The sequence below is a fragment of the Plasmodium falciparum genome (assembly GCF_000002765.6).
Source record: "Plasmodium falciparum 3D7 genome assembly, chromosome: 13".
Taxonomy (NCBI): domain Eukaryota; phylum Apicomplexa; class Aconoidasida; order Haemosporida; family Plasmodiidae; genus Plasmodium; species Plasmodium falciparum.
In genome coordinates, this window is record NC_004331.3 from 2,638,766 (window position 1) to 2,660,246 (window position 21,481).

The 21,481-nt window shown below is 19.1% G+C and overlaps 2 protein-coding genes across 2 annotated transcripts; both read right to left on the reverse strand.

Annotated features, from left to right (window-relative positions):
• Positions 1 to 189: 189 nt before the first annotated feature.
• On the reverse strand, positions 190 to 13,932 carry PF3D7_1366300 (conserved Plasmodium protein, unknown function; the record flags this gene model as incomplete). Its single annotated transcript, XM_024473253.1, has 4 exons — positions 190 to 10,600; positions 10,727 to 10,794; positions 11,838 to 12,921; positions 13,085 to 13,932. 4 exons carry the CDS (start codon positions 13,930 to 13,932, stop codon positions 190 to 192), a joined length of 12,411 nt encoding a protein of 4,136 aa, XP_024328927.1.
• Positions 13,933 to 16,511: 2,579 nt separating this feature from the next.
• Positions 16,512 to 20,300, reverse strand: PF3D7_1366400 (rhoptry protein RHOP148; the record flags this gene model as incomplete). The annotated part of the gene is made up of 1 exon (XM_001350339.1): positions 16,512 to 20,300. One exon carries the CDS (start codon positions 20,298 to 20,300, stop codon positions 16,512 to 16,514), a length of 3,789 nt encoding a protein of 1,262 aa, XP_001350375.1.
• Positions 20,301 to 21,481: the final 1,181 nt, after the last annotated feature.

Here is a 21,481-nt window from a genome sequence, read left to right on the forward strand (position 1 = left end):
GCTAACTGTTATCACTTTTTTTATATATCATGTAAAATATATATATATATATATATATATATATATATATATATATATAATATATTATCATACAGATAATATTAAAAATTGTTAAATGAAATTAAAAAAAAATGTGTGTAATTTGTTTGAATTTTTAATTTATTTTATTTTTATTTTTTTGTAAAAGTTTCACTTTATGTCAACTCCTAATTTTTTGAAGATATCTTTAATATTATTGTGTCTCTCTAATATTTTTAGAAATTTCATTTTTATACGTGGATCTCTTAATAAGAAAGGTTTATTAACAATTTTACAGACATCTAGATCATTTTTATGACCATCTTCTGAAAATTCTTTCCATCCCAATAAGTTGAATTGATAACATGTGCAATCTTCATATTTATTATTTTTATTTTGTGCATTTGTTTCTATATTATTATTATTATTATTATATGCTTGATTGTTTTCATATGCATTAGTTGTATAATTTTGATCATTATTAATATGATTATCCATATTATGATCATTTGAAAGAAACACGTTATCATTTTTACAATTAATATTATTATTATTATAATTGTTTTTGTTGTTGTTTGTTATGTTATTTATTTGTTTTCCTGGTATATTATTATTTTCCGAGTTATAAGAATAAATATTAGCATTTGCATTTGCATTTACATTTGCATTTACATTTGCATTTACATTTGCTTTTTCCATATTTGCATTCATCATATAATTTGAATTGTTGTGATCATAATTATTATATTGGTCCTCTCCCTCTTGGAAATTTTCTTCCTCATCATAATAATTATAATTATTATTATTGTAAACATCTTCATAATTATCATATTCATTTTCTCCATCGTGATAATTATAGTAATTATCATCATTATCATCATCATCATTATCATAATTATCATAATTATTTTTATTATAAATGTCTTCATTTTGATACGTATTATTTAAACCATTTGATAAATCTTTAGTAGTTCCAATTTTTGAATTATCGAATTCGTTTGTCAAAGAATTTTTTGTGATATGATTTTCTTCATGTGTGTTATTTATATTATCATTTTTATTTTTATTTAATATTACATAATTAGATTCCTTTTGTTCATTTGTAATATTATTTGTTAGAACTTTTGTATTATTATTATTATTATTGTTGTTGTTATTATGGATATCTGCTTTGTCCTCAACAAATGAATTATTATTTTGTGCTACGTTCGATGCTTCATAATCATCAACATGTTTTGAAGGTGCCCGTGATGATAATGTTTTTCTATTTCTAAAAGGATCTTCAAAGTTATTTTTATCTGACTTTTTATATATCTTTGCTTTTGTATTTATATTTTTTAAATTACTAAATTGTACTTTTTTCTTTTCCAATTTTTGATTTTCTTCTATATCTTTTAAAATTTTTATATAATTATATAATAAATGATTCTCATCAATTTCTTTAGTTTTATTATCTTGAGCTATATTAAAAACGATGAAACTTTTAATGTCTTCATCATTTTCATTTAAATATATTTTAGATTGAATATCTGAAAAAAAATGTGAACAATAATCATATAATTTTTTATTAACTGAAGGAATTATATTATTTGAGTTAATATTTTTTATTGTTAATAAATAATTATTATCTAAATGTTGATGTGATTCATATCCTTTAATGATTTTATTTAATATATTCTTTGAAAAAAATACATCAACCATTTTATTATATAAAAATTTATTATTAATCATCAAGTTTATATTATTAAACATATTATGAAAGAAAAACAAATACCCCTTCTTATTATTACAAAATATATTGAAAATATTATAATCGCTATTGTTACAATCATTTTTGTGTATTAATGTACTATTATCAAAAGTTGTACTTTCATTTTCTTCATTTCTCATTTTATTAACCTCATTTATGGGTATATTATTTTCTTCTTCATCATCAAAAGCATTTTTTTCCATTTCATTATCTGTATCATCATTTTTTCTTATTTTTTTTGCTGGAGGACCCTGTTCATCATATAAATAGCCCATTTCATTGTTATGTATATGTGCATGTTTTTTCATCTTTTCTTTAGAATACAAATTATTTAATTCATTTAAATTGTATGAAGCGAACATGAGAAAATCTTTAAAACTAATGTACGGAATAAAACACATATCTAGATTTAGAACGGCATCTTTGATGAATTTTATTTTTTTTATCATATTTAATATATATTTTGACAATATATCCAATGAACTGTTCAAGTTAATATGAAAGTTGTCATGGTAATTATTATCGCCATAATGATCATCACCATAATGATCATCACCATAATGATCATCACCATAATGATCATCACCATAATGATCATCACCATAATGATCATCACCTTGGTTATTTGTATTATTTTGATTTGTATTATGTTCATTTGTATTATGTTCATTTGTATTATTTCCATTTGTATTATGTTCATTTGTATTATTTCCATTTGTATTATCTTCTTTTGTATTATTTCCATTTGTATTATCTTCTTTTGTATTATCTTCATTTATATTATCATTAGATGGATCCTCACAAACTTTATTGTGATTTCCCAATTTTCCGTCCATCTTGCTAATTACAAAATCATACAAATTATTCAAACTCTGCAACATATTATTTAAAAAGTCTTTTTTAAAGTCTTCTAAAAATTTGACAACCTTTTTATTAACAACATTACAATAATCAGTTGTAATATTTTTTGTCTCCCTTGAACCCATTTGGGACAAGTTATCTGTGGACATATTATCACACTTGTTTTCTTTTATCTTCCCTTTTTGATGTAGTATATTAATTTTTTTTATCTCTATAGCTTTATTTTTGTGAACTCTTTTTATTTCTTTTTTTATATATTTCATAAGAAGAGGTGGAAATTCTGTGTTGACTAGCTGGAAAAGAATAAAAAGGGAGTTGTAATTATAATTTATTATTGTTATAATTATATTTAATATAATATCTATTATATATACATATTCATATAATTCAATAATTTTATTATTCGTTTCTTCTATTATATCAAAGTAAAAGGAAAAGAAGTCCAACAAATTACCAATATTAATGTGCTTGTTTAAACGTACACAAAAATCGTACACATGGAAAAATACTATTTCGTCATTATAATATTTTACATTGTTATATATTTCTTCATTATTATCACGATGATGATGGTGATTCATACTATCAGAATTTGTTTCGTGATGTTTATTATTGTGATCAGCATTATTTTTATTTTGTTTCTCCTTGTTCATACTTATGATGATATTTTTTCCTCGTGCTTTATAAAATATGCATGGTATTTTTTTTCTGTGATCTTTATAATTATGTATATATTTAAAAAATAGATTTATTAAATTTTTTTCTACTTTAAAGAATGTAAAGAAATAAAAGATTTTATTTTTTATTATTTCATATATATTTATTAAACAATATTGTACTGTTTTTAAATCTACATAATCTGTATATTTATATAGTATTTCTTTATTATTTCGATCCACTATATTTTTCGTATTAATCAATTCAAAATAATATTGTATAAAATATTTTATATATTTCATATAATTAGGACAAGAAAATAATTCTTTTTCATTATATTGTAATGAATTAACAGAACCTGATTTAGAATAATAATAGGATGCTTCTTTACATTCCTTTGTTGATTGTTTCTGAACTTTTTTAACATATTCTCTTTCCTTAAAAAAATGATCTTTATGATAAAATAAATTATCATGATTATAAAATAAATCATCTTCATCATAAACTAAATGATCATCACTATTATTAATATCTCTTTTTTTCTTTGTACCCTCTAAATTGTCCTTGGCTTTCTTACTTTGCATGTTCTCATTTGTGTTATTATAAAAAATTGAATGCTTATGGAAAAATAAGAAAAAAACATATGCATACCCATGAAATATGGTGCTTGATATTTTGATTATAAAACGTATGAGCTCCTGTGGAAATATCTTCTTCAAGTTATTAATAAAATTATATAATATAATCAATAATTTTTCAGAAGGGAGATATAACAGTTTAATTAATTTATTATAATTATTTTTGTAATTATTAAAGAAACAAATTTTTATTATATCTAATAGAAACGAAAACATATTAGATAATTCTTTGAGTAGATATATTTCTTCATTAAATGTATAATAAACATTATTTAATTGTGTAGAATTATATGAATAGAAGGAGAAATAATTAATTTTATTCATAACAATACTACTAGATCTATAATCTTTTTTATGATTTGCACTTAAAAAATTGAAATCTTTTAATTTGGTTATGATTTTATATATATGATCATATAATATTGTAAATATAGGTATTCTATGATTAACAAATATAACACAACATTGAACACTTAAACATCTAGCAATAATATTATTACTTTTACTAATTCTTATAATAAAATTTATATAATCACAAAAGTCTTCAAAATTTGTATATTCCTTATTTTTTAATTCTTTACGAATTAAAAATAATTTTGATCTTTCTTCTTCATTTAAATTATTGACACTGATATGTTGATCATATAAATATTCTTCTCTTCTTAATTTGTTAAGTATAACATCTTCGTGATCATCTTCCTTCGTTTCATTAAAATAATAATTAAAATTACCTTCATTCTTATAACTATTATTATTATTATTATTATTATTATTGTTGTTGTTGTTGTTGTTGTTGTTGTTGTTGTTATTACTACTACTACCATTAATATTAATATTATTATTTTCAACTTCCTCACAATTGTCATCATTTAGTTGAAGAAATTGTTTTATTGAATATGGACATGTCCTTGTAATATATTCTATTCTTTTTATTTTCTTAGATAAATTATTCTTATTATTTGAAGATAATGATTTGTCTCCTTTCCTCTCATCCGTCTTTAATAATATGGATTGTTCATATTTTAAATGTTCTCGTGAAACGTTCTTATTTTCTCTATGGCTAGTATTATTTAAATAATCATTAGATATATTTATACCATTATTTTTACCATAGGTTCTAATATTATTATTACTGTTATTATTTAATATTCGTTTAGATGTTAAAAATGACACACCCTTGAAATGATTTCCTAAAAAATTTTTGTTTAATACATTATCTTCCAAAGAATTATTCATCATACTATTTATTCCATTATTATTACTTTTCTCTTTCTGATTTGTTAATGTGTCCATTTCATCCTTTATATTTTTAAAATTCATACTTAGATTTCCTAATAATGATATATAATTCTTTCTCATATAAAAACCTCTTTTCTTATAATCTTGAAAAAACACTTCTTCATAATCCTCTGAAGAATAATTTAAGTTGAATACACGGAAATGCTCACAATAATTTTCATTCATAATTTGTTTTGTGATATCTATATCACAACATAAATATAAACATTCACTTTTCTCTTTCTCATTCAAATAAAATGGATTATTTAATTTATAATATAAAATGATTTTTTCCAGTTCTTTATCTTTCCTTAAAAGCATATTATTCTGATAATCATTTTTCTTGTCCATATATATATTATTATAACCATAAGAATTATATTCTTTATTTTTATATATATTTAAAACACTACCTCGTTCAGAATACAAATCATCTTTTTCTTCTTGTGATGGTAATATATGTGATTCTGTTCGTGCTTCTAATTCACGTTCCATTGCATTCCGTTTTTCTTCATACTCATAATCTTGATTTGGTTTTCCAAATTGTTGTTTTCTTTCTCCGTAATATTCTTTCTCTTGTTTAATATTTTCAACTTCTTCGTTAATTTCTTCCTTCTTTCCTACTCTTTTTTTTTTTTTCCTTTCTTCTATTTCTTCTACCTCCTCCTCATCTTCTTCTTCTTCTTCTTCTTCTTCGTCGCTAAATAATCTAGTTCCGTTATTCCTATTTAAAATGTTTGAATACAAAACAAAGGTTTCATAATTATTTTCATAAATATCTAATTTGTTAAAATTAGGTAACCCTATAATAGTGTATTCTTCATTTATAGTATTACATATATTATCATTTATTTTTAAATCCACTTTTTTTTCTTCTATGAGATTATTATCTATATGTACTTCTTCCTTATTATTTTGTATTGTCTCTTCTTTTAAATTTTCAGTATCTTCATTTCTTTTACTTTTGGTACTATTTCGTCTTCCTCTTTTACCTTTCTTATTATCACACTCATTTGTTTCTTCTTCTTTGTTCATTTCTTCTGTATCGTGTTCATGATTATTCACTTGTTCGTTATCTTCCTTTTTAATATCTTCAACTTTGTTTTTTGGTTTCCTTCCACCTCTTTTATTAATTGTTGTTTTTTTGATGGGTTCTTTTTTCTTGCTGTTTTTTCTTTTACCCTTAGGAAGTTTGATATCATCATTATTATTATTATCATCATTATTATTATTATCATCATCATTATTATTATCATCATCATTATTATTATCATCATCATTATTATTATCATCATTATTATTATCATCATCATTATTATCATCATCATTATTATTATCATCATCATCATCATCGTCGTCGTTAATATAATCCAGATCATCCAATTCCGAGTCTTCCAAAATAAGTTCATCTTCCCTATTTTTCGTCCCTTGGTCTTCTTCCTCATCTTCCTCTTCCTCTTCCTCTTTTACATTTATCGCACTGTTGGTTCCTTCATAGCAGATATTTTTTAAATCCTTAGAAATATAAAAAGAATATACATATGATGGGAAAATATATTTAAAGTCCAAAAATGTTAGTAGTAGTAGCATTCCAGATGTACTATAAGAAGGAATTAGTCTCGTATATTTTAATACCGAACGAAATAAAAAGGATTGATTATCAGATGTTTTGTTAAACCATAAATAAAATATCCTTAATATATATATTATATTATATCTTAATATATATATAGATGAATGATGATTATATTCAGTTATATTATTTGAACCTAACCAATCATTAAAACTTAATAATTTATTTAATAAATATAATAATGAATAAAACAATTCATTGTTTCTATAAGTTTTTAATGTTATGAATTCATTATTATCATGTGTTAAATTATAAAAAAAATTAAAGAGCACGTTTAATATACTCTTAACAAAAAACAAAGTTTTTAATCGACTCTTTAATATTTTGTATAAATTCCTTCCACTGAATTTATTAAAATTCATTAGTGCTAATTTAAATATATTCATATTTAAAAATATAATACTTTTTGATATCAACTTAATTAAGAAATCTAAATTATTTTCACAATATAATGCTGATCCTATATTTTTTATACTATTTTCTACATCATATTTATTTATATAATTTGATATTAGAAAAATATTCTCTGTATACCTTTCATTTGGATCTACATTTGTATAATATATATTATTATAATTTACCTGACTTGTTAATAAATTTTTTTTTTTTTTTTTTTTTTCTTTTTCTAAAAATGTGTGTACATTGGAATATTCTTTAATTGGCTTGTTGACTTCGTCTAATTTATTATTTTTTATACACAAATAATTATGATATTCAAAACCTTTATAGAAAAAACCATCATTGTTAATAATAAAGGGTTCTTTGCTTTGATAATCATATCTTTTTCTTTTTTTTAAAACTTTTTTATTATGATTATTTTTTGGTTTATGTGCATGGTTCTTTTTATTTTGACCATCCTTATCATAATAATCAAAATTTTCGTTGTTATATTTGTTTTCCTCATCATAATAATTATTATAATTATTATTATCATCATCATAAGTATCATCCACATCTTCATCCTCCTCTTCCTCCTCCTCCTCATCATCATCATAATCATCATCTTCATTATTATTATTATCATTATTATCATCGTCATACTCTAAATTTGATTCGTTTGTCCTGTCAACTGCATGTGTTTGTTTTTCATTGTAAGGATCATATATATTATCAAAATAATTTACATTAGAACATAGATTCATATAATAATACAATAAATGTAAAGGTAAGAATGGATACGTATCCAATTTTTTATTTATATTATTTTCTGTTGATGTATCATCCAATTCTTCTAATAATTCTACAAATTCATAATTTGTATTTCCCAAAAGTATACAATTTCTTGTTGAATTGTTTATATATATATCATTGTTTAATTTAGTAATAGAGTTATTTAATTCTTTTGATCTTCTTAAAGAATATTTATCTTTGTCAATTTTACAACATTCAATTATTTTTTTAATATTTGGATTATATTTTGATTTTAATGGAAATAAGTTGAGAATAATATCTTCATTATCAAATAAGTCTTGTTTTATTTTTTCAACAAAATCATTATTTTTATTTCCATCGTGGTTTCTATTATTTTCATTAATGTTTATATGTTCTTGTGTAGGATTATTATTTCTTTTATTAACACTTTTATTATATTTATTTAATATGTTAAATATACTATCTTTGTAGGCTTCTTTCTTTTTATTCTTATCCATTTCATTAAATTTCTTCTTTTCATATTTATATAAATCAAGATACAAACCTCTTAAATTGTAATACAAATCGAAATATGTTTTATAAAATAATTTATCATGACTTATGTAATGTTTTAAAAATATTTTTTTAGTTTCTTTATTATTTAAGGTACCATAAGAATGATCTTTTTCTTTTTTTATTTCTCCTGTAATATGTTGAATTTCTTCTAGACACACAAATATAGAATAACCAAAATGAAATATAAAATAACCACTATCATCATAAAATATTAAATTATAAATAATATTTAATAAATATCTTATAGATACCAAAATAAATTCATTAGTGTTATTATTTTGTTTATTATCTTGTTGAGAATTATTTGAAGGGTCAAGTATATTTATATTATTAACACAATGATTTATATTATTATTATTATTATTATTATTATCATCATCATTATGATCAATTCCTTGGGGTGTTTCTCTTTCATTTTGTTCCGTTTGATTGTTTTTCTTTATTATGTCATTTTTTTTTTTTTTGTTATTTTTTTTCCAATTATGTTCATATATTTTTTCTAAATATATAAAATAATAAAATAAATATATAATATGATGAAAGAAATTATAAAAGTTGTTATTATTAAATATGGCTAGCTTGGATAAAGGATAATTACATAAAACATTAAAAAATTTAATATATGTTAAAGATATTTCTTTTCCACTATTAAAAAAGTTATATATTAATATATTTGTTTTACAAAATATTTTTAATGAACAAAGAATATAAGAACAATAATTACGTATATTTTTCATATCTTTATAATTATATCCATTTAAATATAATTCATCCGATATATCTTTATTTCTTAATATATCATTATATGTATATACACTTTTTATATTATCATAAAAGAAATTCTTTTCATTATATATGAATTCCATGTTGATATCATCTACATTATATACTACATCTTTTTCATCTTTCATATTATTATTATTATTATTATTATTATTATTATCTGTAGTATAATTCGAATTTAAAAAATATGAATTACTTTCCTTAATTTTATTCTCTTCATTGTTTAATAAATCATTTGTTTCTTTTGTTCCCTGTCCACTAAAAAAATAACCCTCATTATTATTATCATTATTATTATTATTATTATTATTATTATTATTATTATTATTATTATCATTATTATCATCATTATTATTAATATGAATACCACTTTTATTATCATTTTTATTTTCATTATTGTGCGTATAATTTTCGCTATACGGGTCGTCATATACACATGTCAATTCATTATCTTCATTCCTTGTATTATAATTATTGTCATATATAATATCATCCATTGGATTATTTAAATTATTAGTTCCTTGGAAATACATATTATTATTAAGATTATCATCAAGCTGATCATTCATATTATCATCATAATCGTTAATATTGTTTTCTTTTATTATATTCATATTTTCATTTGGAATATTATTTTCGTCAGAATAATTATCTTCATTATTATTTGCTTCATTCATTTCATTTTCTTTTTTCTCATTTATACTCATATTTATTTCTTTCATTTTTTTATTTATTATTAAACATATATTCCTATAAAATACTTCATATAGAGATATGTTATATTTCATTAACACATTAATTCCACCTGAACAGTTCAGGAAATAAAACACGAAATCATTCATAGCTGTAATAAAACAAATATCATAAGAATTTAAGAAGAGAGAATTTTTAATGTGTATTTCAAATTCTTTTAAAATATAAAGAAAAAGATTAAAAAATTGTTTATATTCTAGATATGAAATAATATAATTATGTATTTTATGTATGTAAAATATTTTCTTATTATTTTTTTCATCAAAAACAAAAATTTCATTCTCATACAGAGCATCATAACAGCTATTTTTACTTTTATAATAACATGTATGTTGAAATAATTCTTTGTGTACATTTTTTAATTCATATATAAGTTTACAGCATATTTCTTTATTAAACAAATTAGGTTCATACGTTTTTCTATTCGTAATAATATTCATGATGCTCTCTTCCCATTTGCTTATTTCTTCAAAAAGTTTAACCTTGCTTAAAATTATACCCAGCAATCTTTTAATATTATATCTATAAAAAGGAACATCAAAAGGAGATATATAAATAAATAAATAAATATATATATATATATATATATATACAAAACATTTCTTTTTTTTTTTTTTTCCTTGTGTATCATTTTAATTTTAGTATTACCTTTTCAGCTTCCTGTGTGATGACAACTCTAATAACCTTTTATATAGCGTGTCATTATTTTCATCCACCTAAAAATATAAAATACGAGCATGTTTATGTGTTGCTATTTTTTTAAATATATATGAATAAACATAAATGTTGAATAAATGTGGAAAATATGTATATTATATTATATTATATTATATATATATATGCATATATTTATATTTTCTTCATATAAGACATTATTTTTTTTTTTCTTTAATGTACTAATTTTTCAAAAAAAAAAACAAAAAAAAAAATTTATAAAATTATATAATATAATATAACATAGTATAGATTTATATAACATAATAAAAATGTTCTACATATATAAATATACAATTATCTATTTATTAATTTTGCGATATTTTTTTCTTTTATTCTTTGTTCTTTCTTTTGAGCATTTTAAATATATATATATATTTTATACAAACATAAAAATTATGATAAAAAAAAAAAAAAAAAAAAAAAATTAAAACATATGATATACATATAAATCTTTTATAATTAAGTTTTAAAAAATATTAAAAATATCCGTTTTATAACATGTTTCAACCACCAAAGGGAAGAAAAAAAAAAAAAAAAAAAAAATGGAAAACAAATTTTTTTTTTTTTTTTTTTTTTTTTTTTTTTTTTTTTTTCTTCTCTATAACAGATATTAAAAAAAAATATAATTGTCCAAAAAAGAATAACATATTATATTATATTTTTAATGAATATATTAAGGTGGTAAAGGATATTAAAACAAAAAATTTTACATATATACTATTTGGATTACAAATAAGAATGCACAAAAAAAAAAAAAAAAAAAAAAAAATATAAAAAACACTAAAAAAATATAAGCTTAGTTACAAATGAATTATGTTAATCTTTAACATTGATGTGGAATAATATAATGAAATTCACACATATATACATAAATAAAAATAAATAAATAAATAAATATATATATATATATATATATATATATATATATATATATAAAATATTACACATGTATATAATCTCTTTATAATATACATATATATAAATTTTCTTTTTTTTTTTTTTTTTTTTTTTGTTTTTTTTTTTGTTTTTTTTTTTAACTTACGTAATTACAAAAAAGGTTCATAACATAGGCATTCGAAACAAATGCAATTATGGTCTTTAATATAGCCGTTTTAATTTTCCATGAGGATAAAAAATATATATCATGGATATGAAGCATGTCAATTAAATTGATTAAGACATGGGGACATGTAGAATCATAATATAGAATATTTGTATTAAAGTTAAGATGTATTATATATTTTGATAATTCTGGATACAAAGCACATCTTCTTAATATAAAAAGTGCACCTAATATATCATGTAATTTAATTTGTATATACTTATAATAGTTTAAAAAGAATGCATCCTTTTCATTTTGTATATTTTTATATATATAGAATATCCACATAGCACCAAATTTTATAATTTTTTTAAATATAGGAATATTATTTTTATATATTTCTTTTTCATTTTTATACATACTAGTTAGTTCGTTTAATAGCTGTATAATTAATCTGTTACTTGGTGGAACAAATGGTTCCTTCATTATGTTTTTTTTTTCTATATCAGTATGTTCATTATGACTTACATTCTCCTTTTCATTATTATCATTATTCAAGAGATTGTTATTTACACTTGTATTGGTAAGGACACTTTTTTCGTTTCTTTTTTTATGTTTCTTTAAATCGTTGTTATTATTGTTATTTGGTGAATTTTCTTTATCACTAGATATATGTTCCTTTGTTATGGATTCTTCTTGGATATTTTCTGAAACGTTTTTTGATTCTCTATAATGTTTTTCTTCTTGATTATTTGAAATTTCATCATTTTTGTCATCCTTAAGTTGACTCATATGTTGAATATTATTTGATAAAAATTGTTCTTCTAAAACATTTGACAATTTGTACAGATGAGTGTTTCTATAGCCCGTTTGTATAAAATTCTGTTCTATGTTACATTGATAATTAAGAATATCTAAAGAAATATTTTCTTTTATTAAACTGTTCAAGTTATATGTTTTTATGTCTACATTTTTATGTGGGGCATAAATTTCGTCCTTTTCAAAATCAACATTTTCTACATCCAAGGTCTCTTTGTTAGTGCTACTTCTCATGTTATTGTCGTACAGATTTTCTTTGAAATATCTACAAAGTTAAAAATAAAATTGGTGAATATAAAATAAAGGACAAAAAAAAAAAAATATATAAATAAATATAAACATATATATATATATATATATATATATATATATATATATGTGTGTGTGCTTGTTTATATTTTTTTTTCGTGAGATGATTTTTTGCTTACCTAAGTGCTTCTGGAACATTTTCTATTTGTCCAAGTACGATGAGTGATAAATTTTTAAAATTTCCTTTGATAATAATTTGATCAATTAATAGAGATGAATCTATAGTATCATTATTTGTTGCAGCAAATAAGAGTCTGTTTTTAAAATTATAAGATAATTTATATAATTGTTTAAAATAATGAGAATCATATTGATTTACTACATTAACATATATACTTAAATTACATTCTGCGGGTATAGGATTTGTTTTCCCTTCAAATTCAAGATTATTAAAAATTTTATCATTATAAGGTAGAATTAATATACCCGTTAACAAAACAATATTATCTGTAAAATTAATTTGTTCCATAAATATAGGATAACTATTTTTTGAACTATGATTTAAATCATTATATAAATGTACATTATTAATTATATTTTGTTGTTTACTAATATCATCATCTGTTTTGTCTATATGTATAGAACATACACATGTTTGTGAATTTATTAAAGTATTATAATTTATGTTATCCTGATCAAAATAATTTTGTTTATTACTATAAATACTTGAACGTATATTATCTTTAATGTTGTTATTAAAATTACTATTTCTATTAAAATATACATGTTGGCTATTTTTATTTTCAACTTTTAAATTATTAAAATTCATAAAGGTAAAATTATTATTATTAAACGTTGAAATGTTACTATTACGTTTATAAAATTTATTCACATATTTCATATTATAAGATGACTGCTTCATATTCTTCACGTACTTTTTATTTTTCTGGACCATCATACTTTTATTTACTACCACATTTTTTTTTACCTCCTCATCTTTATCCTTTCTATCTTTATTAAAATACATTTTAAACACCAATCAAAAAAATATAAATATAAATATATATATATATATATTATTTACATATATATATTTTATGTGTACAAAAAATTCAATACCATGCAACAGCAATAAATAAAAGAAAGAAAAAAAATAAAATATAATAATATAAAATATAATGACAAGTGAACTTTATATTTAATATATACAAAATTGGTCCTTATTTTATTACAAGCATGAATATTATATCCTTTCTTATTTATTTTTTTTTTTTTTTTTGTCACACATATGGAATATATCTATATATATATATATATATATATATAAATATATTTTTTTTTTTTTTTTTTTTTTTCCAATTTATTTATTAATATGTAGAAATACATATAATACAACACACAAGTAATATAAACCTTTTCATCATGTACTTTTTTATTTTTTATTTTTTATTTTAATTTTATTTTTTTTATTCCTTTCTCATTTTTTAAGTTTACATCACAAGATTGTGTTATATATCAAATATATAAAAAATTAAAAAATATATATATTATATAATTACATCAAATTTTATTCATAAGATGTAATATAGATAAAATGATTAAAACGAATTAAATAAATAAATATATATATATATATATATATATAAATGTAATTAAAGGAAATAAAAAAAAATTTTAATAAAAATTTTTTATAATAAATAAGTATAAAATATAAATAGTTATATGAATATATATATATATATATATATATATATATATATATATTTATATATATAACATTTCTTTTATATTTTATATTTTATTTTTTATATTTTATTTTATATTTTATAATTTATAATAAAAAAATTATTAAAAAAAAAAATATATATTATATATTATATATAATTTATAATATATATATAATATTGTTAAATCACTAAATATAAATAGTCATATTTTCATTTATATAAATATAATTATACTATATCTATATATATATATATATATATATATAATTTATTTTTATAAATTTCAATTATATGAAAAAGAAAAAAAAAAGAAAAAAAAGAAAAAAAAGAAAAAAAAGAAAAAAAAAAACGAGGAACTATATATTATATATATATTATATATATATATAAGAAGAAGATTTTTATTTATATAGAGATACATATAATATTATATATAAAATATATAAATATATTTATATATATATATATATATATATTATATAATAAAATAAATTAGAAACATCAAATGATCAAAATGATACAAAAAATATTAAACATAAAATAAATAAATCTTTATATATAAAAATAATATAATTAAATATTTATTAAAAATATAGAGTCATAATATAATTATATATTTATATACATTACATAATAATATATAAATATTATAACATGAATAAAAAGTAAATATATATTTAATACAAATTAAATATTAAAAAAAAAAAATACTGAAGAAAAAATTCATATAATTATTTTTATTATATTATTATAATAAAATAAATGTTTCCAATTATATGATCCTCAAATAAATAATTTTTATATATTTTTCTTTATATATATAAAAATGTATTGTTTTTTTTTTTAACATATAAAGTTGTAACAAAATAATTGATATATATATTATATTATATATATATATTATATCCACGAGGAAAATAAATCTATGATTTATTTTATTTTTAAAGAATTTAAATATTGTACGCAATATATAAAAAAATAAAATAATATAAAATAAAAAATATATTCTTCATTTATTCATATATATATTATTATATATATATATTGCGAACAAATGTAAAAAGGGGGACAAAGAAAAATATATAATATGTATATATTATATAATATATCGTATTTATTATGATAAGTTTTTTTTGTTTTTTTTTTAATTCTTTATAATAAAATTATGTTGTTATATATATAAACTTCATACATAATGTATAACATTGGGAACATTTTAATATAAATTTTTGGAAATTTAAAAATAAAAAAAATAAAACATAAAAAAGAAAAGAAAAAAGGACAATCCAAATATAATATATATTTTTTTAAACCAAATGATAATATATATATTTAATAAATTAATATATATTTTTTTTATGTCCTTAATAGTTTCTCTGGTTTATTAAAAAGAAAAAAAAAAAATTATAAAAAGCAAAAGGTTATTAAAATATGTACATTATAATATGTATATATATAATATATATATATATATATATATATATATAAATTTTTTTTTTTTTTTTTGAGAAAAAAGAAAAAATAAAAGTCATCGTTTAATAAAAAAAAAAAAAAAGTAATGTAAAACATAAACTTTACAAAATTTACAAAATTTACAAAATTTACAAAATGTACATATTGTACATATTGTACATATTGTGTACATATTTTACAACTTTTCATTTTTTTTTTTTTTTTTTTTTTTTTTTTTTATCCTTTATTATTATATTGTATTACATAAACATTAAATGTATAAATTTTTCATGATAATGTACTAGAAAATTAACATTACAAAAAAATAAAATAAAAAAATAAAAAAAATAAAAGATTACATATATATATATATATATATATATATATTAATATATTTATTTATTTATATATTTTTTTGGATAGCATTTTATGACTTAAAATATTCCTCTATTATATAACCAACAGTATTTGGATAAGATAAATGGGATGCAAAATATAAGTGTATACATTTTAAAGTTAGAAAGTTTGATATACCTCCTATACCTTTAATTCTGAGTGTATTAATTTTTCTTAATATTTCACATATACTATTAAAATCTATAGGATATTTTTCATAATATGATTGTATGATAGGTGTGATTTCGAATATTTGTGAGAATGGATTATTTTTATATAGATCGATATTTGATAGATGATTATTTTGTTTATGTTGAGATATGAAATATTCACTGTTTAAAAAATAGTTATAAAAAAAGATAAGTATTCTTTTATGTATATGTCTTAAACGTATAACTATATATTTTAAATGATCATATATTAAATAATATCTTAATAATTTAAATTCTTCTCCTGGATGATTAATAAAATTTTCAATATTTTTTATAATATTTATTTTTTCCAAATGAGATATATATCCACATATATTTTTATTTATTAACCAATAAATAGTTGGAAAAGGTCTTATATTTTTTAATAAAATAATTTCATTTTCAATATCTGTTCTCTTTTTTATTTTCTTTATATTATCATGTCTATCATTATATTCATCTTCTGAACTAGAGGTGTATAAAGAATCAGTGCTTTCTCCTTCAATCTTATTATTTTTAATATCTCTATTATTATTTCTATTCTCAATGCTCTTCAAGCAATTACTATCATCACAATTATTATTATTATTATTATTATTACTACAATTATTATTTATATCATTATTTATATCATTATTTTTATCTTTATCTATATTCTTGCTTTCTATTAAATATGTTTGTTTACTCAGAATCGTATTATCTTCATTATTATTATAGTCTTTATCTATTATATAATTCGGTTTCATATTAGATATATTTTTTTCTGATGAACTGTTATCACAACAATTTTGTTCATTAGTCAATTTGTTTTTCTTTTCGTATATTTCTGTGCATTCACTTAATTGGTCTCCTGATTTTTTATTTTTTAAGGAATTCGAATCGTCTTTATCATTGTAACTTTTGTTATCACTCCTATCAACACAATTACTATTATTATTACTACTATTATTATTACTACTATCATTATTATTATTATTATTATTATTATTATTATTATCGCTGCTGTCTTCTATTTGTTTATTGTCTAATATCATATCATCCTTAGTAGATTCTTTTTCCAAATCGTCAGACACATCAACAGACATATCAACAGACATTTTATTTGATACATCACGAGAAATTTTGGTTGACACATCAAATGATTTTTTAAGAAATATATCATCATCAAAATGAACCAATACATCTTTAGATACGTGCGTCTTGTTGTCCGTGTTTGTATATGTATTATCAGTTGTTTTAAATTTTTTACATTCATTTATCTTGTTTATTAAATAGTTTGAAAAGTTTTGCTCCACCTTCTTTTCAAAAATCATAAGGAAAAGAAAATAATCAATAGTTAATTCGTCCGAATATAAAACGAATTCATTTTCTTGTTTCACTTGATTTGAATGTATACATTTATGTGTGTGTTCATTTTTTTGGTTCACATTTATTTGTTGGTTAAGCAAAGTTGTTTTATAATTTCTAAATAAATATGATAAAGGGGTTTTATTTGAATATAGAAAACGATTAATAAAATATAGAACATTAATTCTTTTCTCTTCATCTAATATTTCTAAAATATTTTCTTTTTCTTTTTTTTTTTTTTTCCTTAAAGCATTTCTTTTTCTATAAATTTTTTTTTTGTTATTATGATGATCATTTTGATAAATCTTTTGTTGTTTATATAAATCTTTTAAGAAAATATTTTTGAGTATATATAAAGATTGATTATTTGTGGAGCAGAGATTCATAAAATTATATATATTTTGTTTTTTATAATTATAGTCTGTAATATTAAATGTTTTACATACATTATCAAAAATACGTATAGAATCAAAATTAATATAAAAAGGTGATATGCTGATTGTTCCAATATCTTTTTTTAGTATGACTTTTATTTTTCTTAATCCATTAGGATCTCTGTTCAAAACATTATGTATATCATAAAAATGTTTAAACGTTAAAGCATAACTAAAAAGATTATGAGTACTATTAAATGTTGTATCCTTCTTAAATATTTTGTAATTATACATTGATAATTTTAAAGAAGATAATGAGTTTTTATGCTTGAATATGGTATTATCATTATTATTAAAAATCATATGTTTATAATCGTTCATTTTATTATTACTACTACTATTACAAATATTATTATAATTATTATTATTATTGTTGTTGTTCTTGTTCTTTTTCTTATTATTATTATTATTGATGTTGTTATTATTATCATTATTGTTATTATTATCATTATTGTTATTATTATCATTATTGTTATTATTATCATTATTGTTATTATTATACTTTTCTGTGCTATAATAATTCTTACCTATATTATTAACGCGTTCCCTAATTACATTATTCATTTTATTATGATCATCAATATTTGTATTATCACTAAAATAATTATATATCGAATCCTCATCTGAATTACTACAATTATGCGCATATATGTCATTTTTATTTTTTTCTATTGAATACAATAAATCTGTTTTAAAACTTTCGACAAGAGTATTATTTTCATTTTTAAATATATTGTTATTCATTTTATTATTTATATTGTAATTTATATGAACATTTATATTATCGTTTGAAACGCCTTTAATGTAATATATATTAGGAAGTGATACATCATCCTCGTTTAATACTCTTGAAAAACATTTTGATGATATTTTATAAAACTTATTGTGCTCTTCCCGATCAAAACTTTCGGTATTTATCTCGGCATTTGTCTCGGCATTTGTATTGGTGTTGGTGTTGACGTTGGTGTTGGTGTTGGTGTTGACGTTGGTGTTGGTGTTGGTGTTGACGTTGGTGTTGACGTTGGTGTTGACGTTGGTGTTGACGTTGGTGTTGACGTTTGCATTTGTGTTTGTGTTTGCATTCGTGTTTGTGTTTGCGTTTCCCATCATGGTTATATTTCTATTTACATTCCTATTAATGTTTTTATTTATGTCCGTATTTGTTTTTGCCGTGACCCCTATACCTGAATCACTGTTATATTTATTTGTACTTGTTTGCATCTCTCCAATATTATTCCTTTTACATGTTTTTCTTTTTTTGCTTTTCTTTTTCTTCTTATCAAATTTAACAAGACTCAAATTTATATTTAACGGTTCATGTATCAACTTTTCCTTACATAAATTATTAATATATTCTGACACGTAAGTACTTTCGGGGAATTGAAAAAACTCAAATAATATTTTATTGTTTAGATCTTTAGAAAAAAGGGAATCATTTGTGTATATTTCTTTGTTATATAAATTTTGATTAACATCCATTTTTTTATCATCGTTACAGATATTCGCACAATCGGTGTGTATCTCACTAGGACTATAATTCTTAAGAATATTATTATTATTATTATTATCATCATCAATATTATGAGTGTTGTTTATTTGACATGGCCTTCTTTTATTTTTCTTATACATATACCTTTTGAATAATTTCTTGTTATTTGAAAAGATCCTTTTAGATTCCTCTACAGTTATTATTTTATTTGATTTTACTAGATTTATTAAAACATTGTAACTCTCTTCATTGTATATTTCTATATTGTTTGTTATAATAAATTTTAATATACAATATAAATCTAAATTTTTTAAAAACTTATTTTGTATATTAATTTGTTCACTAGATATATCATACATTTTTTCGTTTTTTTTTTTTTTTTTTGTAGCACATAAATCACAAATATATTTTGATATATATATATATATTATATAATTTATATGTAAAATATTAACAAAATGTACAATATGTTCAATATATGCAAAATATTATTGCTGTATTACTTTTTTAATTTTTATTATTTATATTAGGATAATCATTCCTAATTAAAGGAAAAACCAACTTACATTGAAAAAAAAAAAAAAAAAAAAAAAAATTATACATTTATTAATATCTATTTATTATATATTATATCATATTATAATGTTATTATTTTGTTGGTTCTTTTACAAAATAAACATATATTTATTAATATACATATTTTTATATATAATATAATATAACCATATAATAAAATATATAATATACCTTATAAATATATTATTTATTATATTAAAAAGATTTATAATTATGGAAAGAATAATAATAAAATTATAAATATCATTTATTATAATAAGGGGCACAGTTTAGGGTTCCATAGATATATTATATATTATATATATATATAATAAATAATTATACATAGAACAAACATTAGGAATAAAATTACAAAATTTTCATAATTATGTATATATATATATATAATATATTATGCATATAATTGTTAAATCTATATTACAAAAACATTTGGGCTTTTTTTTTTTTTTTTTTTTTTTTTTTTTGAATAAATAATTAACAAAGGTTAAATGATGAATACATATTGATAAATATATTATATATAAATATATATATAATATATTATGTACATTTTATTATATGAACTTTTTATTAATAGATATATTAATAAAAATGAATACAAACAAAAATATGTATATATATTTATATATATATATATATATATTTCTAACTACAATTATTATAAATTACAAATAATTTAGAAGAAACAACAAAAATGTTATAAAATAAAAAATGAAAAATAAAAAAAATTTAATTTTAAAGCATGAACTATATTTAGGTTATTAATAAAATTAGCCGCGATATAATAAAATATATGGGGGTGTCATACAATTTATCCTATTATATATATATATATATATATATATATATATATTATTAATATAGTATGCTATTTCATATATATATTAATTGTATCAATTTTAAATACTATATATATATATATATATAAATAAATATATATATATATATATATATATAATATAAT